General features: G+C 35.2%; 1 protein-coding gene across 7 annotated transcripts in view; it reads left to right on the forward strand.

The window, feature by feature from the left end:
- The window catches only part of dscama (Down syndrome cell adhesion molecule a), a 185,008-nt gene that overhangs the window by 14,155 nt on the left and 152,741 nt on the right, over positions 1-18,112 (forward strand). For 2 of the 7 annotated variants that reach the window (XM_087269682.1, XM_087269683.1), the window contains exon 1: positions 17,539-17,817. In XM_087269682.1, the coding sequence (XP_087125808.1) occupies positions 17,739-17,817 (79 nt within the window). In that variant the 5' untranslated portion in view covers positions 17,539-17,738. 7 annotated transcript variants of the gene reach the window in all.

Here is an 18,112-nt window from a genome sequence, read left to right on the forward strand (position 1 = left end):
GTTACTTCCTAATTACTAACAATTTATGATTGAAAATTGCATGTTTATGAAAATATATTCCTTACAAATAAAATAGTATTTTAGGGTGCACTAAATATTCTGTAAAAGCATTTTACGTTCACGTTTACGTAAATTATCAAAAAAAAAAAAAAAAACACATTTGATTAGAAAATTACATTAAAAATTAAAATAACTGATAACTGAAATAATTCTTAATTAATATTTCTTGGTCCACTGTGTTTCCTGCCATTTCTGTCAAAATATTTCTGAAATTTACAAGCAGTTTCAGAGAAATAATTGTCTCCAAGTAAATGACATTTTTGATTGATTACAAAATTATGAATGATACCTATTGTGCACTTGATTGCTATCATAAGCTTTTAAAATTATTTTTAGAAATCATAATGGTAGGCTGGAGTGTTTTCTTCCATCAGCTAATTTCACACTAGCACATATATAAGCTATTATGTCTCTGTGGTTTTCCTATTTGCTATAGGGTGGCATTGATAATTACCAATCTTAGTGTTTTTTTCACCTCTGGTGCTCCTTTGGGGATTTTATCTGACTGATGAAGTGTGTGGTGTCCTCAGTTAATCACATGAGCCTAAAACTCCAAAACAAGCAGATTCAGAGAAAGACTTACTATTATTAGACCCACAATAAAATGCTGTTTGCCTGGCATGAGGTTGAATTAATCATTCATTCATTCATTCATTCATTCATTCATTTATTTTCCTTCGGCTTAGTCCTTTATTTATTGCCACAGTGGAATGAACCGCCAACTATTCCGGCATATGTTTTACACAGCGGATGCCCTTCCTGTTGCAACCCAGTACTAGGAAACAGCCATACACTCTCGCATTCATGCACACATTTATTCACTACGGTCAATTTAGTTTAATCAATTCACTTATACCGCATGTCTTTGGACTGTTAGGGAAACCGGAGCACCTGGAGAAAACCCACATCAACAGGGGAGAACATGCAAACTCCACACAGAAATGGCCCAACCAGGATTCCAAACAGTGACCTTCTTGCTGTGAGGCGACAGTGCTAACCACTGAGCCATTGTGTCACCCTGGATTAATCATAAAAGAGTCGTATTTCCAAAAGATCATGGACACATCCATTCAATTGATTCGTTTAAAATGCTGATTCATTCAGAAACAAAGTTTCTTTGGTGATCAGTGATGCAAGTTTCTGCTGTGGATTTTAATGTAATGTTTTTGTTGGCAAAGTTTTATGCTTAACTGTTGTATATTATCATTACCACACCTTTCTTTGTGACATTGATTGTGTACTCCTATACTATACTATAGTATTGCTTAGTTCATTATACAGTTGAAATCTGGATTATAACCCCCTCAACCCCCACCACCACCACCATTTAAAGGCTTAACTAGGCAAGTTAGGGTAATTAGGCAAATCATTGTATAACCAACATAGGCTCATTCTGAAAACGAAGCCTTATATACATTTCTAGAGATCGCAAATTATGTAGCTAGAAGTACGTATGGCTGCATTTCGTCTATAAAACAAATACTACCAGGTGGTATGATGCCTTTCTTTTTTTTTTACTTACCAGCTGACCTCTTTACCTCCGAATGGGCAGCTTTCCTGCTGTTACCAGTTTGTTTGTACATCGGTAAGACAAGAAAGCTGGCAAGACAAAAACAGAAACCAAAAAAATAAAAATAATATAAACAAGTAAATAACATGGTGAGAATGTAGTCAAATCTGAAAACGTGGTAAAAATCAGGCTGCCGCAAGGGCTTTTCTTTTTCTTGATTGCTTTTGAAAACACTATTGGTTGGGTTTGGGGAAGGGGGTGATTAAGTCAATCGGTTCTTTTTAAAACACTCTCGGTTGGGTTTAGGTAAGTCGGTGGGCGGGTCAATCGATGCTTTTTAAAACACTATTGGTTGGGTTTGGGTAAGGGGAAACATGGGGGATGGGTCAGTTAGTCACTCAGTCAGTCGAGACCTCCAGTGTATTTACGAGAGAACAGCAGGCTCAAATAGCACTTGTGAGAGAAATTTGAGATCTGAAAAAGCGTGCACAGCGGCCTCTGGCGAATTCATGGAACAAAAAAACTGCAAAAAACATTTTGCTCTCTCCAGAAATATATGTAGGGGTACGCAATCAGAATGATTGTGAGTTGTGTATAACAGTGATTTGTTCACTAGACAATCGAAATAAATCTTGTTTAAGGGGCTAATAATAAAGACCTTAAAATGTTTTTTTTTTTTATAATTGAAAACTGCTTTTATTTTAACCAAAATAAAACAATTAAGACTTTCTCCAGAAAAAAAAAAATATAGGAAATACTGTGTATATACAGTTGAAGTCAGAATTATTAGACCCCCTTTTTTTTTCTTCCTATGTCTATTTAACGGAGAGAATTTTTCAACACATTTCTAATCATAATAAATCTCTAATAACTGGTTTATTTTATCTTTGCCATGATGAAAGTAAATAATATTTGACTAGATATTTTTCAAGACACTTCCATTCAGCTTAAAGTGACATTGAAATGCTTAACTAGGTTAACTAGGCAGGTTAGGGTAATTAGGCAAGTTATTGTTTAACGATGGTTTGTTCTGTAGACTATTAAAAAATATATAGCTTAAAGAGGCTAATAATATTGACCTTAAAATGGTGTTAAAAAAATGAAAAACTGCTTTTATTCTTGCCAAAATAAAACAAATAAGACTTTCTCCGGAAGAAAAAATATTATCAGACATACTGTGAACATTTCCTTGCTCTGTTAAGCATCATTTATGAAATATTTAAAAAAGAAAAAAAAATACTTTAATTTAACTTTAAATTTGACTTCAACTGTATACAGTAATTAATTGTGTTTTCCTAGGTAACTTTACTCTTAGTTGGCTTAATTATTGCGCTTATGTTTGTGTGTCAGATGTCAGTGGTTTAGCTGCGCTGCTGTCGGTTTGTTCATTGGCTCATCACGCAGCGCTTTAGATTCAGACATCAGCACAGTAGAGTCGTCTGGTAATTGATGTAGATCTGCAGAGGCCGTTTGATCTCCTCCGCACCACCGGGGAGGCTCTAAACGAACGTTTGCTCTGACATTATTCAGATCATATTCAAATCATCTCACTTAAAAGATGAAAAAAGCCCACAGAAACGCGGCTTTTCCGGTGGGATTCGTGGCGCTCTGGCTCTCGCCCTTTTTTTTAGCATCTGGGGAGATCTTGGGCTTTACATATTGGCGGAGAGCGGGGGTCTATTAACCCAGACACGGCTGGCCCGTGCTTAATATTCATGAGAGCAAATTGCAAGCTGGTTAAGTTGCGGCGCTCTGCCACAGGCCCGTTGTAGCCCGCGGCAGGACTGGAGCTGGGAGTCTGTGGCTCTCCCGCTCGCCTCCACCCGCCGCTGCTTTAATTACCTTGAGCTCCGTCAAGCCTGCGGAGCCCACGGGAAACATGCAGACGGCCTGCAGCCAACACACTGACCCTTCGCCCACTGCAGAGCCCACACACTTTCTGTTTGTTTACATGAGTTCAGCACAAGATACAGTTGAAGTCAGAATTGTTAGCCCCCCTGTATATTTATCCCCCAATTTGTACTCAACACATTTCTAAACATAATAGTTTTAATGACTCATCTCTAATAACTGATTTATTTTATCTTTGCCATGATGACAGTGAGTAATATTTGACTAGATATTTTTCTAGATACTAGTATTACTAGATACTCAACTAGGTTAGTTAGGCAAGTTAGGGTAATTCGGCAAACCATTGTATGCGATGGTTTTTGCTGTAGACATTCATTCATTTTCATTCATTTTCTTGTCGGCTTAGTCCCTTTATTAATCTGGGGTTGCCACAGCGGAATGAACCGCCAACTTATCCAGCAAGTTTTTACGCAGCGGATGCCCTTCCAGCCGCAACCCATCTCTGGGAAACATCCACAGACACATTCACACACTACGGACAACTTAGCCTACCCAATTCACCAGTACCGCATGTCTTTGGACTGTGGGGGAAACTGGAGCACCCGGAGGAAACCCACGCGAAGGCAGGGAGAACATGCAAACTCCACACAGAAACGGCAACTGAGCCGAGGTTCGAACCAGCAACCCAGCAACCTTCTTGCTGTGAGGCGACAGCACTACCTACTGCGCCACTGCCTCGCCGTGCTGTAGACAATCAAAACAAAATATTGCTTAAAGGGGCTAATAATTTTGACCTCAAAATGTTTAAAAAAAAAATCAAAACTGTCATTCTTGCTGAAATAAAACATAGGACTTTCTTTAGAAGAAACAATATTATAGGAAACACTGTAAAAAATGTCTTGTGTCTGTGATTTAGGAAATATTTCAAAAAGAACACAAAATCACAGGAGGGGTAGTCATTTTGACTTTAACTGTATATTGATTTTTGAGTATAATTTCACAGATAACTTAACATTTTTATTTGAAAGGTATTTATAATGTTAGCTTGATTTGGGATTATCCTGTATGTGAGTGAATCATGCATAAAATATAATATATATAATCTACAAGTTTTTATAAATACAACTAAGAAGAAAAATAGAACTCTTATTCATTCACCAAGACTTACTTTATTTGATCTAAAATCTAGTTAGCCCTTAAGTCTTTAAGTATTGTAAATGGTTGGTCCCACTTTACATTAAGTGTCCTAAACTACTCTGCACTTACATCAAAAAATAAATACAATGTACTTACTGTGTTTATGATGTATTTGAGAACACTTGTGGTGCTTTTGAGTTGGGATAGAGGTTGGGTTATGGACAGGTTTGGTGGCATGGGTAGGTTTAAGGGTGGGTTAAGGTGTAAGGGATGGTCAACAGTGTATTTACAAATGTAATTACAAAAGTTAGTTACAGATGTAATTTCAGACATGTATTTAATCAAGCATAAGTACACAGTAAATACATGTGTTTTTACATGTGTATTTACACAGAAAGTACATTGTAACAAACTATTAGTTCCTTTGTAAGTACATATTAGTTAAGGCCACTTAATATAAAGTGGGACCAAATGGTTTAATGTGTAAGTATTTAAATGTTTTATTTAAATAAAGATTTCAAAAAACAATTGAAAATGTCTAATGAACCTTTTCCACTGTATAGAACCTTTACTAATTAATTTAATATACCGTAAGTCAGAATTATTAGCCCCCGTTTATTTTTATCCCCAATTTCTGTTTAACAGAGAGCAGATTTTTAACACATTTTTAATCATAATAGTTTTAATGACTCATCTCTAATAACTGATATATCTTTGCCATGATGACTGTAAATAATATTTGACTAGATATTTTTCAAGACACTTCTATACAGCTTAAAGTGACATTTAAAGGCTTAACTAAGTTAATTAGGTTAACTAGGCAGGTTAGGGTTATTGTATAACGATTGTTCTGTAGACTATCGAAAACAAATATTGCTAAAAGGGGCTAATAATTTTGACCTTAAAATGTTTTTTTTTTTTTTAATTAAAACTGCTTTTATTCTAGCCAAAATAAAACATATAAGACTTTCTCCAGAAGAGAAAACATTATCAGACATACTGTGAAAATGTCCTTGCTCTGTTAAACATCATTTGGGAAATTAAAAAAAAAGAAAAAAAAATTAAAGGGGGTTAATAATTCTGACTTCAACTGTACACATAAACAGTTTATCTCAAAAATATTTAATACAGCTACAAAAACAGAGATGTGTTAGTTTTTTAAGGCAACATGTAATGTTATTTATTTGAAGAATTTTTTTATGAAAGGATTTGCTTTTGAAAGTCTTATTATTTATTTAATTGATCTAAAGTCTTTTGCACCCTTGAGACCTTTGATATTGTGTTAAAAAATATGTGTTTAAATGTTTTTAAGATGATGCTTAAAATAACTTTTTCCTCTGTATAGACCTTTATTTTATTAAAAATGTCTGATAATTGTCATCATAAAACCTATTAGTTTTATGTCGATTGAATTAATTGTACATAAATGGTTTGTCTTGAAAAAAATATTTTATATATATTTAATACAGCTACAAAAATAGCTGGTTTAGAAAAAATAAATATATTTCAGATGTAACATATATTCAGATATGTTTATTTTTTCTTAATAATTACTATAAAATGTCTTACTATTACTATATAAATGGCTTTGACTAAAATCAGAAATTAATCAAAAAGCACAATTAAATTAAATACATTAAATTTGACAATCAAAGGTAAAATCTCACGTTTTGTGTTAGTTTTTTAAAGCTACATGTGATGTTATTTATTAGTAGAAATATTTTCTGAAATGATTTGCTTATGAAAGTCTTTTATTATTTATTTGTTTTATCAAAAATCTTTTTAGCCCTTAAATCTTTTAATTTTATGTTGAAAAAATATGTCTTTAAACGATTTTTTTTATTTAAATGATGCTTAAAATATCCTTTAAAAATTTCCCATCAGTGCCAATACAGTGTGACTTTTAGTTTCATGATGATTCAGTCAATTTGATATAAGTGGTTTGTCTTGAAAAATATGTGACAAAAGTTGCCGGTTTAGAAAAAAATGTGTTTAAATGTAACATTTATTTAGAAACTTAATTCTTTATTTGTACCTAAACAATGAAAATTTCACATTATAAAAGATGCAAATATAGCTTAGACAAAAATTACAAATTAATCAAAAGCACATAAAATAAAATACATAAAATTTCACCTTTCAAAATAAAATCACAATCAGTATAAAATAAATATAAAAATGTCAAATTTGTCTCACATTTTGTCAGATTTTCAGTTTCTTAAGGCAAATATAATGTTATTTATTAATAAAAATATTGCATGAGATGATTTGCTTTTCAAAGTCTTTTATTATACATTTTTTTAATCAAAAATCTTTTAAAATATTTCTTAAAATAACCATTTTAAACTTCTTCCACCGCATTAAACTTTATCTTATTAAAAATGTCCCACCATTGCCGATATAGAACCCTTTTTTTATGATGATTTAATCAATTGTACATAAACGGTTTTCTTGAAAAATATTTAATACAGCTACAAAATTAGCTGGTTTAGAAAAACAAATCTTTCAGAAGTAACATACTGTATATTCAGATACTTGTTTATTTGTACTCAAATATTTAAATATTGAATATTTGATATTATACAATATGCAAACAGGGCTTAGAAAAAAATCGCAAATTAATCAAAAGCACATAAAATAAAGTACATTAAATTTCATCCCCAAAAAAGATAAAATCTCACATTTTGATTTATGAGATGACTTACTTTTGAAAATATTTTATCATTTATTTATTTGATTGAAAACTTGTTTTAACCCTTGAGTCTTTTAATATTGTGTTGAAAAAAAATGTATTGGCGGTTCATTCCGCTGTGGTGACCCCTAATGAATAATGGGACTAAGCCAAAGAAAAATCAATGAAGGAAAATAAACGTTTGATGAATGTCTTTAAACTTTTTTTTTTCAAAGAAAGGTGCTTAAAATAACCTTTTCCACTGTATATTTTTATATTATTGAAAATGTCCTATCAATGCCAATATAGAGTGCCTTTTAGTTTTATGATTTAATCTAGTGTACATTTGTAGATCAATTGTTTGTCTTGAAAAATACCTAATACATGTACAAAATTAGCTGGTTCAGAAAAACAAAAATCACAAATTAGACAAAAACATCTAAATTAAAGTACATGAAATTTCACCCAAAAAGAAATTCCTACAATACAATGCAGTTTTATTTTCAAATGCTTTTAAATTTAAGTTCAACCCGTGTTATTAAAAGTCTGTAAAAAGTTCTGCAACAGGAAAAGTCACTGCTGGTGAATGGGAATGAATGCTGACTTTAAGGAGTGTGTGTGGCGGGGCTGTTTGAGCACAATGACAGCTGCGTTTAGGGCCAGCAGAAATATGGCTTTGTCTTTTGAAAACACATTAGCATTTGTCCACTGATAGTGTGTAACCAGCCATCGCCAGAGCCTTTCAGAACTAGCCAGCCGATTTATTTAAGTAATGTGCGATCAATATTTACCCTGAAAACCACAAGACCGGCCCCTCAGATTAACCCTTACAACCTTGAAACAAGAGTTGTGTGCTGTAGAAAAGAGCAGGATGGAAACACTAAACCTTTACAAACAATATTGCATTAAGATTTGTTTATATTTGTGAAAACTCATCTCTTATTCTCGGCATTCATTTGATTAAACACAATAAGAGTAATGTTGTACTGTGCATAAGCAACTAATCTTGGGTATTTAAAGCATACAAATATAACTGGTTTAGAAACAAATATAATTTTAGAAGTAACATATTCAGATATTTGATTCATTTGACTCTATGCTTTTTATCATTTAATATTTGATGCTATAAAATTAGATAAAAATCAGTAGATTGAATAGCACCCAAAATGAAATTACAATCAGAAAGTATAAAAAGGTTAAATGCACATTTTCGTACCATAAGGTGTTTTTAAAAGTCATAACATGCTTTTAAAATAATCAACTTTAAAATGTTTAAGAATCACCCAAAATGAAATTACCATCAGAAGTTATAAAAAGGGCAAATGCATGGGTTTGTACTGCTTTAAAAACTCTGAACTTTAAAAATTTAAAACAGTATTTTTTCGCAGTGTAGTTTTAGCATTTTTACAGCTTTTACCATTGAAATTACGGTAATTTTCCCATAGTGTAGTTTTAGCATTTTTACAGCTTTTTTCCACTGAAATTACGGTAATTTTACACAGTGTAGTTGTCACGTTCGAGTGATCAAGAACAGGAACAAAAACGGGTGTAGAATCCAAGTGCAGTTTTAATTGATGTATAGTGCAGAGAATGTGACAAAAATACAAAAATACAAAGTACAAAGTAACAAAATGGCAAACAAACAAACAAAACAAGAAACTAAGACAGATTAAACACGAACTAGACTTTAACAAGATACAAGAGCGAGATCAGGAACAACATACCAGAGACGACAACGACCAACTGACAAATGGAGGATAAATGACTGAATATATAGTCCAGGTAATCAACGGAGAACGAAGACAGCTGTGGTTGTAAATCAGTGTAGATGACAGACCGGGTGTGTGCGCGAAAGAATGTTTGGAAATGTAGTTCTTAAGCCACTGTAGTTCGCTGGGGGTTGCTGGCGAACTACAGTGGCATCTGGTGGACAAACACAGTCATTTTAGTAGTTTTAGCATCTTTACAAACTTTTTTCCACTGAAATTACGGTAATTTTTCACAATGTTGTTTTTAGCATTTTTACAGCTTTTTACCATTGAAATTATGGTAATTTTTTTAACAGTGTATTTACAGTGTTAGCATTTTTTACAGCCTTTTTCCACTGAAATTACGGTAATCTTTAAAAGTGTACTTTTAGCATTTTTAACAGCTTTTTACCATTAAAATTATGATAATTTTTTACGGTGTAGTTTTAGCATTTTCACAGCTTTTTATGATTGAAATTACTGTAATGTTTTACAGTCTAGTTTTAGCATTTTGACAGCTTTTTGTTATTGAAAATACGGTAATTTTTACTGTGTAGTTTAAGCATTTTTACTGCTTTTTTTGCACTGAAATCACTGTAATTTTTCAAAATGTAGTTTTCTGCATTTTTACAGCTTTTTACTATTAAAATTACGGTAATTTTTCACAATGCAGTTTTTAGCAATTTTACAGCTTTTTACCATTGAAATTATGGTAATGTTTAACAGTATATTTACAGTGTTAGCATATTTTACAGCTTTTTCCACTGAAATTACGGTAATCTTTTAAAGTGTACTTTTAGCATTTTTACATCATTTTACCATTGAAATTACGGTAATTTTTTACAGTGTACTTTTAGCATTTTTACTGCTTTTTTCCATTATAATTATGGTAATTTTTTACAGTTTAGTTTTAGCATTTTTACAGCTTTTACAATTGAAATCACAGACATTTTTTCACAGTCTAGTTTTTGTATTTTTACAGTTTTTTTTTACCTTTAAGACGACTGTAATTTTTTACAGTGTAGCTTTAGCATTTAAAAAAAAAATACCGTAATTTTAATAGTAAAAAGCTGTAAAAAAATGCAACATTTTTCCGAAGCAGAGCTTGATTTGGATGCCATTATTAAAGCGTGCACGTTTTCTCCAGCAGCCTGACGTTAACATGCTCTCTGCCCTTGAGCTGTCGCATCTTCAGCCCATAAATATGAGCCGTCGTGCTCAGCAGGAGCTCACAATGATGGCCTGCGAAAGACAGGAACGTGCCGCCACAAAGAAAGCGCTCGCTCTGTTATTTCGGGCAGATAAGGATCGCCGTTAAATCAAACAGCCCCGGAGCGCTTTCTGAAAAGCTTGATTAATTATAAATTCATTCGGTTCATATTTAAAGAGCCGTGTCTGGCCGTTTGTGTCGTTTAGATAATCGAGAGCCCGATGATTCCGACTGCTGCATTTTGGATCAGATTGACAGATGCTGACCGTGCAGATTTCGAAAGATGCGGAGAGTCTGGCTGCTCTTGAATGCATAAATGATGCTTTATGATGATGATGATGAGGATGAGGATGTCTGTGGCACTAAATCAGACGCATCGTGTCTGGTTAGCAGCTGCCGTCGTCTTCTTGTGTCTGTCTAGACTGTTTTATTGTGAAGATCTTTTGCATATTCTGAGCAAATATTAATTATGATTAATCTCGTCCAAAATAAAAGTCTCTTTTGACATAATTTAAGTGGATATTCTGTGTATATTTGTTATGTACAGTTCAATTATTAGCCCTCCGGAATTATTCGCCTGCCTGTATATTTTTCCCCAATTTCTAAACATGTTAGTTTTAATAATTCATTTCAAATAATTGATTCTTTTGTCTTTGCCATGATTACAGTACATAATATTTTACTAAATATTTTTAAAGATACTATTATTTAGTTTAAAGTGGCGTTTAAAGGCTTAACTAGTTAATTTGGCAAGTTAAAGTAATTTGGCAAGTCATTGTATAATAATAGTTTTTTTCTGTAGACAATCGGAAAGGGCGCTAATAATATTGACATTAAAATGGTTTAAAACATTTTTAAATCTGCTTTTATTCTAGCCAAAATAAAACAAATAAGACTTTCTTCAGAGGAAAAAATATTATAGAAAATATTGTGAAAATTTTCTTGTTAAACATCATTCAGAAAATATTTTTAATTATTATTATAAATATTTTAAAAGAAAATTTAATTCTCAGGAGGGCTAATAATTCTGACATCAGACGCATATATAAGTACACACATGCATGCTTATTTTCGAGAACATACTGACTTATTTTTACATATAAAATATATATATGTATATTATACAAAATATAAATACATTTCAATCTCTATATGGCAAAATTGTTTTGTATAGTTTTTTTTTTTTTATGTATGTGTGTTAAGGCTGGACAATTTTGGAAAAATCTGACAATGCGATATTTTGTTTTTCTGTAATGTATTTTGTGATATGAATATAATTTCCTCAGATGATTTGAACAGCTCTAAGCTGAAAGAATTCATTCGTTTAGAATGACATGAAATGATCAAGTTTTTTTCTATGCACCGCACAAATCATATTAAATTACAAGCATATATAAATACAACAGTGCTTTACTGCTTTCTGGAGGGGCTAACTGTATTCAGGTACAGAAATTGAAAAATCTAACATAAATAACATGATTATCATGGTATAAATGATTTTAAAATAATAATATCTTTGTCTTTTAATATTTAATATATAATCTAATCCTGCAAAGTGACTGTTGCGGAAACACACATTGCAATATCAATGTTTAAACGATATATTGTGCAGTCGTCCTGTGAATTTTTTGTTCCCCTTCGGTTGGGGAACTTCAGTGCCATGAATGGGAGGATTCGGATCAGAAGCCGCTTATCTGGAGAGTATTGAACGGGCCAATGAATGAAATTAATTGGCAGCGTAAGCTTGCGCAGGTGTGCGACATCTGCAATTATCTCAGCATATAAGCACACCTGAAGCCAGCAGACGCCATCCTTTTCGCTTCAGATCCTTTCTGAGTGAGTCGATGAGGGTTCCTCTTGCTGATCAGCACTTCAGAGCGAACGAGTGTGTCTCCCGGTCCAGAGTGGGTCTTCGCGGTGGCAGACGGTCGAGCTGGGTTACTCCCTTGCCTGCGGTTCTTTGGGTCCGGTCCTCCAGAGCGGTGCGTATAGTTGCAACTTTCCTAAAAGAGCAACACAGTCGTGCAGCACGTCCTTTTCAGGATGGCGCTCCGACTGTGCGTTTCTGGATGCGGGGGTTTCCTGTCTCCGGATGATGGACACGATCACTGCATTGCATGTTTGGGGGTCCAGCATGTTAATGCGGTGCTCGCGGGCGGTTCATGTCGTCATTGCGATGCCATGACCGTTGCACAGCTAAGATCGCGGCTAACTTTCGCAAGAGAGCGAGCCACCCCAGTTGCCTCCTGTTCTAAAAAAGCAGCGGGCGCTCGGGCAGATCTGAGGGTTTCAGCGGGAGCTAATCCGCCGCCCACGGGCTCGCGGACCTCTCGCTCCTCACGGCGCTCCATCCAAGCTTCGGGTGGTGAGAGTGATCCGTCTAACCAGATGGTAGCTCTCACACTCGCTGACACCGGAGATCAGATGTCCTCCGCGGCATCGGAGGGTGGGCTTTCACTGTCCGACGAAGATCCGGACCCGCTCGCCCCCTCCGGGCAGGTGAGCGCTGTCAAATCGGATCCTGAAGCGGACATGTTAGCCGTGCTTTCCCGGGCTGCTTCGGCCGTGGGGTTGGAGATGGTTTATCCCCCAGCTCCGCGGCCGGACCGACTAGATGGGTGCTACGTTGAGGACCAGAAGGCGAAGCCTTCGAAGCCTCTCGTCCCCTTCTTCCCGGAAGTGCACAGTAGGCTCACGCAGTCCTGGAGGGCACCTTTCTCTGCCCGTGCTGCGAGTGCCTCCGCCCTCACCGCCCTTGACGGCGGAGCTGCCAGGGGGTATGAGGCGATCCCGTCAGTGGAGCGCGCTATCGCGGTCAATCTTTGTCCGCGCGGCGCCTCTACGTGGCGGGGTTTGCCCCGCCTCCCGTCCAAAGCCTGTAGGTTGTCTGCCTCCCTCGGAGCCAGAGCTTATAAGGCTGCGGGCCAGGCTGCTTCTGCTTTGCACGCGATGGCCACCTACCAGCGCTACCAAGCGCAGGCGCTGGCCGAGCTGCACGAGGGCGGGTCCAACCCAAGCTTATTACATGAGCTGCGCACCGCGACCGACTATGCTCTTCGGACTACTAAGTCCGCCGCGTGTGCGCTGGGGAGGACGATGTCCACACTTGTGGTTCAGGAACGCCACCTCTGGCTAAACCTGGCCGATATGCGCGACGTTGACAAAGTTCGCTTTCTTGACTCGCCCATATCCCAGGCTGGCCTGTTCGGCGACACCGTCGGTGAATTCACCCAGGAATTCAAGGCGGTGAAAGAGCAGTCGGATGCGATGGGCAATGTCATCTATCGGCGTGGCCGTAAGCCCGCTCCGCCCGCCGAGCCATCCACCTCCGCTGTTCCTCGCCGAGGGCGCCCGCCAACGAGTGCTGCCCCGCCCCCGCCTGCGCCTCCGGCCAAGCGGGCGCGGCGTTCACCTCGAAAGCAGGCAGCCCCTCCTGCCCAGGGCGCCGTTAAGTCCGGTAAACGGACCGCGAAGCGTCCCTGAGACAGGCCATCCGGAGAAGAGGAAACTTGCTCTTTCCCCGCTGGAGGGCGGGGCCCCGATAACAACGGTACTTTTCAGTGCCACCAAAACATCAGTAAAAGAGCACTTTTTCCCTTCCCCGGATGTGACTGCACGAGTTCTGCCAGTCCGGGACGCGGTAAATTCTGCCATCTATCCCCCCCTTGGGTAACGGATGGCCTCCGCAGCGTCCTCCCTATCGGGATTGCACGCTTCCCAACGTACTGTCGTATTTCCTAGAATTATCTAGATGCTCACGACTTCCCAAAAAATATATCTAAATCCGTAAAACTTCTGTTGAAGTAGGATAAATTAGGGCCAGGGACACGTTGGAGGACCGCGCCCCCCATGATGTGGGTGCGTCACGCTTGCTTGACTATCTCCTCATCGGGGGTGTTGGTAAGGTGCAGTCATTATGGCGCTTTCCATATTCTCCCATTCATGGCACTGAAGTTCCCCAACCGAAGGGGAACGTTCGAGGTTACAGAAGTAACCCTTCGTTCCCCGAGGAGGGGAACGGAAGTGCTATATTCCGTCGCCATAATGACTGTCCCTTAGCTGTTTGAAAGTCTCTTCAGCTTAAAAGGATGGCGTCTGCTGGCTTCAGGTGTGCTTATATGCTGAGATAATTGCAGATGTCGCACACCTGCGCAAGCTTACGCTGCCAATTAATTTCATTCATTGGCCCGTTCAATACTCTCCAGATAAGCGGCTTCTGATCCGAATCCTCCCATTCATGGCACTTCCGTTCCCCTCCTCGGGGAACGAAGGGTTACTTCTGTAACCTCGAACGTTCTTTTTAAATGTTTGTTTTTGCCATCGTGGTTGTAAATAATATTTTATTAGTTTTTAATACACTCACACACACACACACACACACACACACACACACACACACACACACACACACACACAACCATTTGAGGAAACCAATTGCAACAAACCATTTAAGTTCAAAAACTAATCCTAATGAGTAGTGTGAACTTAATCCATTTGAGTAAACAAAGCAACGTGAGCACAGTAAAACCCAATAAATGAAGAGAACTCAAACCAACTGAGTACTGTAAAGCTCATAAAGTCAAGGCAACTCAAACTGTTTGAGGAAACTTATTGCTACACACCATTTGAGTTAAAAAAACTAATCTATACAAGCACTGTGAACTTAAGCCTGATTTATATATTACTCCATTTAAGTTGAAATAATGAGGTATTTAACTAACTTATGACCTTCAACACTGAGTTCACAACTCTTTTCGAATGAGTAGAATTAACTTTCAGTCAATTTTGAGTTAACTACACTCATTTCATTTAATAAAGTTGACTGTTAGTTTTTACAGTGTATATATTGTATTCAGCTTGAAGTGCAATTTAAAGCTGCTTACTGCACAATTTTGAATTGGATTGAATTGAATTAGGCAAATTCAATGAATTAAGGCATATCATTGGACAAGTGATTTGTGTTGTAGGCCATCGATAAAAATATTTCCTAAGGGTGTTAATAAATACTCTTTAAAAAGCCACATTTATTTTCGACAAATTAAAAGAAATAAAAAGAAACTTTTTTCAGAAGAAAAAAAAACATTAAACAATATTGTATTGTATTGTAATACACTGAAAAAAATATTCAGAGATTATTCCTTGAATTTACTTTTTTTACATTAAGTGGCTGTAAACTATTTATTTGAGCTGAATTTAAACAAACAAATTAAGTTACATTTTATTAAATTTAATTTGTTTGTTTAAATTCCACACAAATAAATTGTTTGCAACAGTTTTGCAGACATCATTTTTTTGGTTAAAAATTCCTTAAACATGACTCATGTTTTTCCCTAAACATGAAAGAGACTAAAAATTTCACAGGAGGGCCAATCATGTTGCCTTCAACTGTAGTTCATACACTGAAAAAAATGATGTCTGCAAAACTGTTGCAAACAATTTATTTGTGTGGAATTTAAACAAACAAATTAAATTTATTAAAATTCAACTTAATTTGTTTGTTTAAATTCAGTCCAAATAAATTGTTAACAGCCACTTAACGTAAAGACAAGAAATTAGTAAATCCAAAGAATCATACTGAATAATTTTTTTCAGTGTAAAGGGCAAATTCATTTTATAATTTCATTAATGATTTTGTCATCCTGATGACGAAATTACAAAAATTTTGCATTGTCACCACAGCATGATTGTATTTTTCATATGATTTTAATAATAATAATAATAATAATAATAATAATAATAATAATAATAATAATAATAATAATAACAATAATAATAATAATAATAATAATAATAATAATAAATAATAACAATAATAATAATAATAATAATAATAATAATAATAATAACAACAACAACAATAATAATAATAATAATAATAATAATAATAATAATAATAATGGGCGTCAGGTTGGTGCAGTAGGTAGCACAATCGCCTCACAGCAAGAAATTGTGAATTGGGTAAGCTAAATTGTTCATGGTGTATGTGTGTGAATGAGTGCGTATGGTGATGGGTTGCAGCTGGAAGGGCATCCGCTGCGTAAAACATGCTGAATAGGTTGGTGGTTCAATCCGTTGTAATAGTATATGGAATTCTGGGTGCAGCCTTTATGATGCTCAGCGATGCAATGTCAGACACAATGCTCTCGATGGTCTTAGTGACGTCACTGTGATGGGTAGGGTTAGGGGTGGGGTTAGGTAAGCACGTTAAAAAGCATTGGATGCAGCTCAGATTGCACTGCACCTGGTCGGCATCCAGACCCCTCTCTTCCGTTGTTGTGACCCATAATTAATAAAGGGACTAAGCCGAAAAAAAAAATATTATTAATAACAACAATAATAATAATAATTATACTATTACTAGTACTACTATTACCGCTACCACTACTACTACTACTACTACTACTAATAATAATAATAATAATAATAATAATATTAAAAACAATAATAATAGTGATAATTATTATTATTATTATAATTATTATTATATTATAATTATTGTTATTATTATTATGATGATTATTATTTTTAGTAGTTGTAGTATTACTTTCTTCTTATTATTGATTTTCTTCTTATTATTTTATTATTATTGTTATTATTTATTATTATTATTATTTTATTATTATTTTATTATTATTATTATATTATTATTTATTATTATATTATTATTATTTATTAATAATATTATTATTTTATTATTTTTTATTATTATTATTTTATTATTATTATTATTATTATTGAAATTTCATACAGCAGCAGTGTTTTTAAATTATCTCTTAAGTATCTGTTTGATATATTGTGTTATAATGATTATAACGGTTTTAAAATACAGTATCAGTGTGTATAATATACTCCTATAATCAAATATTATTTACTGTCATCATGGCAAAAAAAAAATAAAATCAGTTATTAGAGATGAGTTATTAAAATTATTATGTTTAGAAATGGGTTTAAAAAATCTTCTCTCCGTTAAACAGAAATTGGGGAAATAAATAAACAGGGGGGCTAATAATTCAGCGGGGATAATAATTCTGACTAATTCTAATATTTGTTTCGTACATTAAAATTGTTTAAATATTGTGTAACAGTCAATATTTATTCCAAAATAACTCCAGAATCAAAAGGATAAAAGAGTCACCAATAGAAAACAAATATGAGAAAAAAGAAACTCTTTTTTAAAAGAGCCATTAATTTCAAAACCATCCACTTAAAAATGTCATTACACATAATTCCAAAAATACTTATTCATGGATAGCATTAATTCAACTGGAACTGCCTTTAGGTGTGCAATATTTATTGTCCTAACATTAAGAAATCTGAAGGTAAATAAGTTCCTGTACAGTCCATGGTTTAAAAACACTGATATTCAAGCCGCAGCGAAGTTCACAGTTCTGCCCAATAACTGTATCACTGGCTACTGGCTGGAATTAAGTTACATTGCTTGAATTTCACTTTCAATTATTGAGGTGTCTCTATTCACTGATAGACTTAAAAGGGCTATAGAGCGACTGAGGACAGAAGTCCAGTGCCATGCAATCTTAACAAACAATCCCCATGGAGCGATATTTTCTTTTCTTTCTTTTCTATCTAACATGGAGTGGCTTCAGACTAAAAAGGAATGTGTTTGTGTCAGGTAGGCTCTATCGGCATAAGATTAAATTCACTCTAAATCCACTGTTATCAATAATACAGTGTTTATTAATTACTGATGCAACTGGTGATGATTGTTTTGTAATATGGTGATAATGCAGGATCTGACGAAAGGCCTGAATGTTCCGAGTGTTTAATCTGCTGTAATCAGACTCAAACTGAATGTTCTTTGTTTTTTGTTATGTTTCACCATTATTGACTTAAAGTTGTTCAATATTTAATGTTTCTTCTTAAGAGCTGAAGTTCTTTGATGTTTCCCTGATTTGTTCTTTGATGTT

Source organism: Danio rerio, chromosome 10, assembly GCF_052040795.2.
Source record: "Danio rerio strain M-AB ecotype USA chromosome 10, GRCz13ab, whole genome shotgun sequence".
In the NCBI taxonomy this organism is placed as follows: domain Eukaryota; kingdom Metazoa; phylum Chordata; class Actinopteri; order Cypriniformes; family Danionidae; genus Danio; species Danio rerio.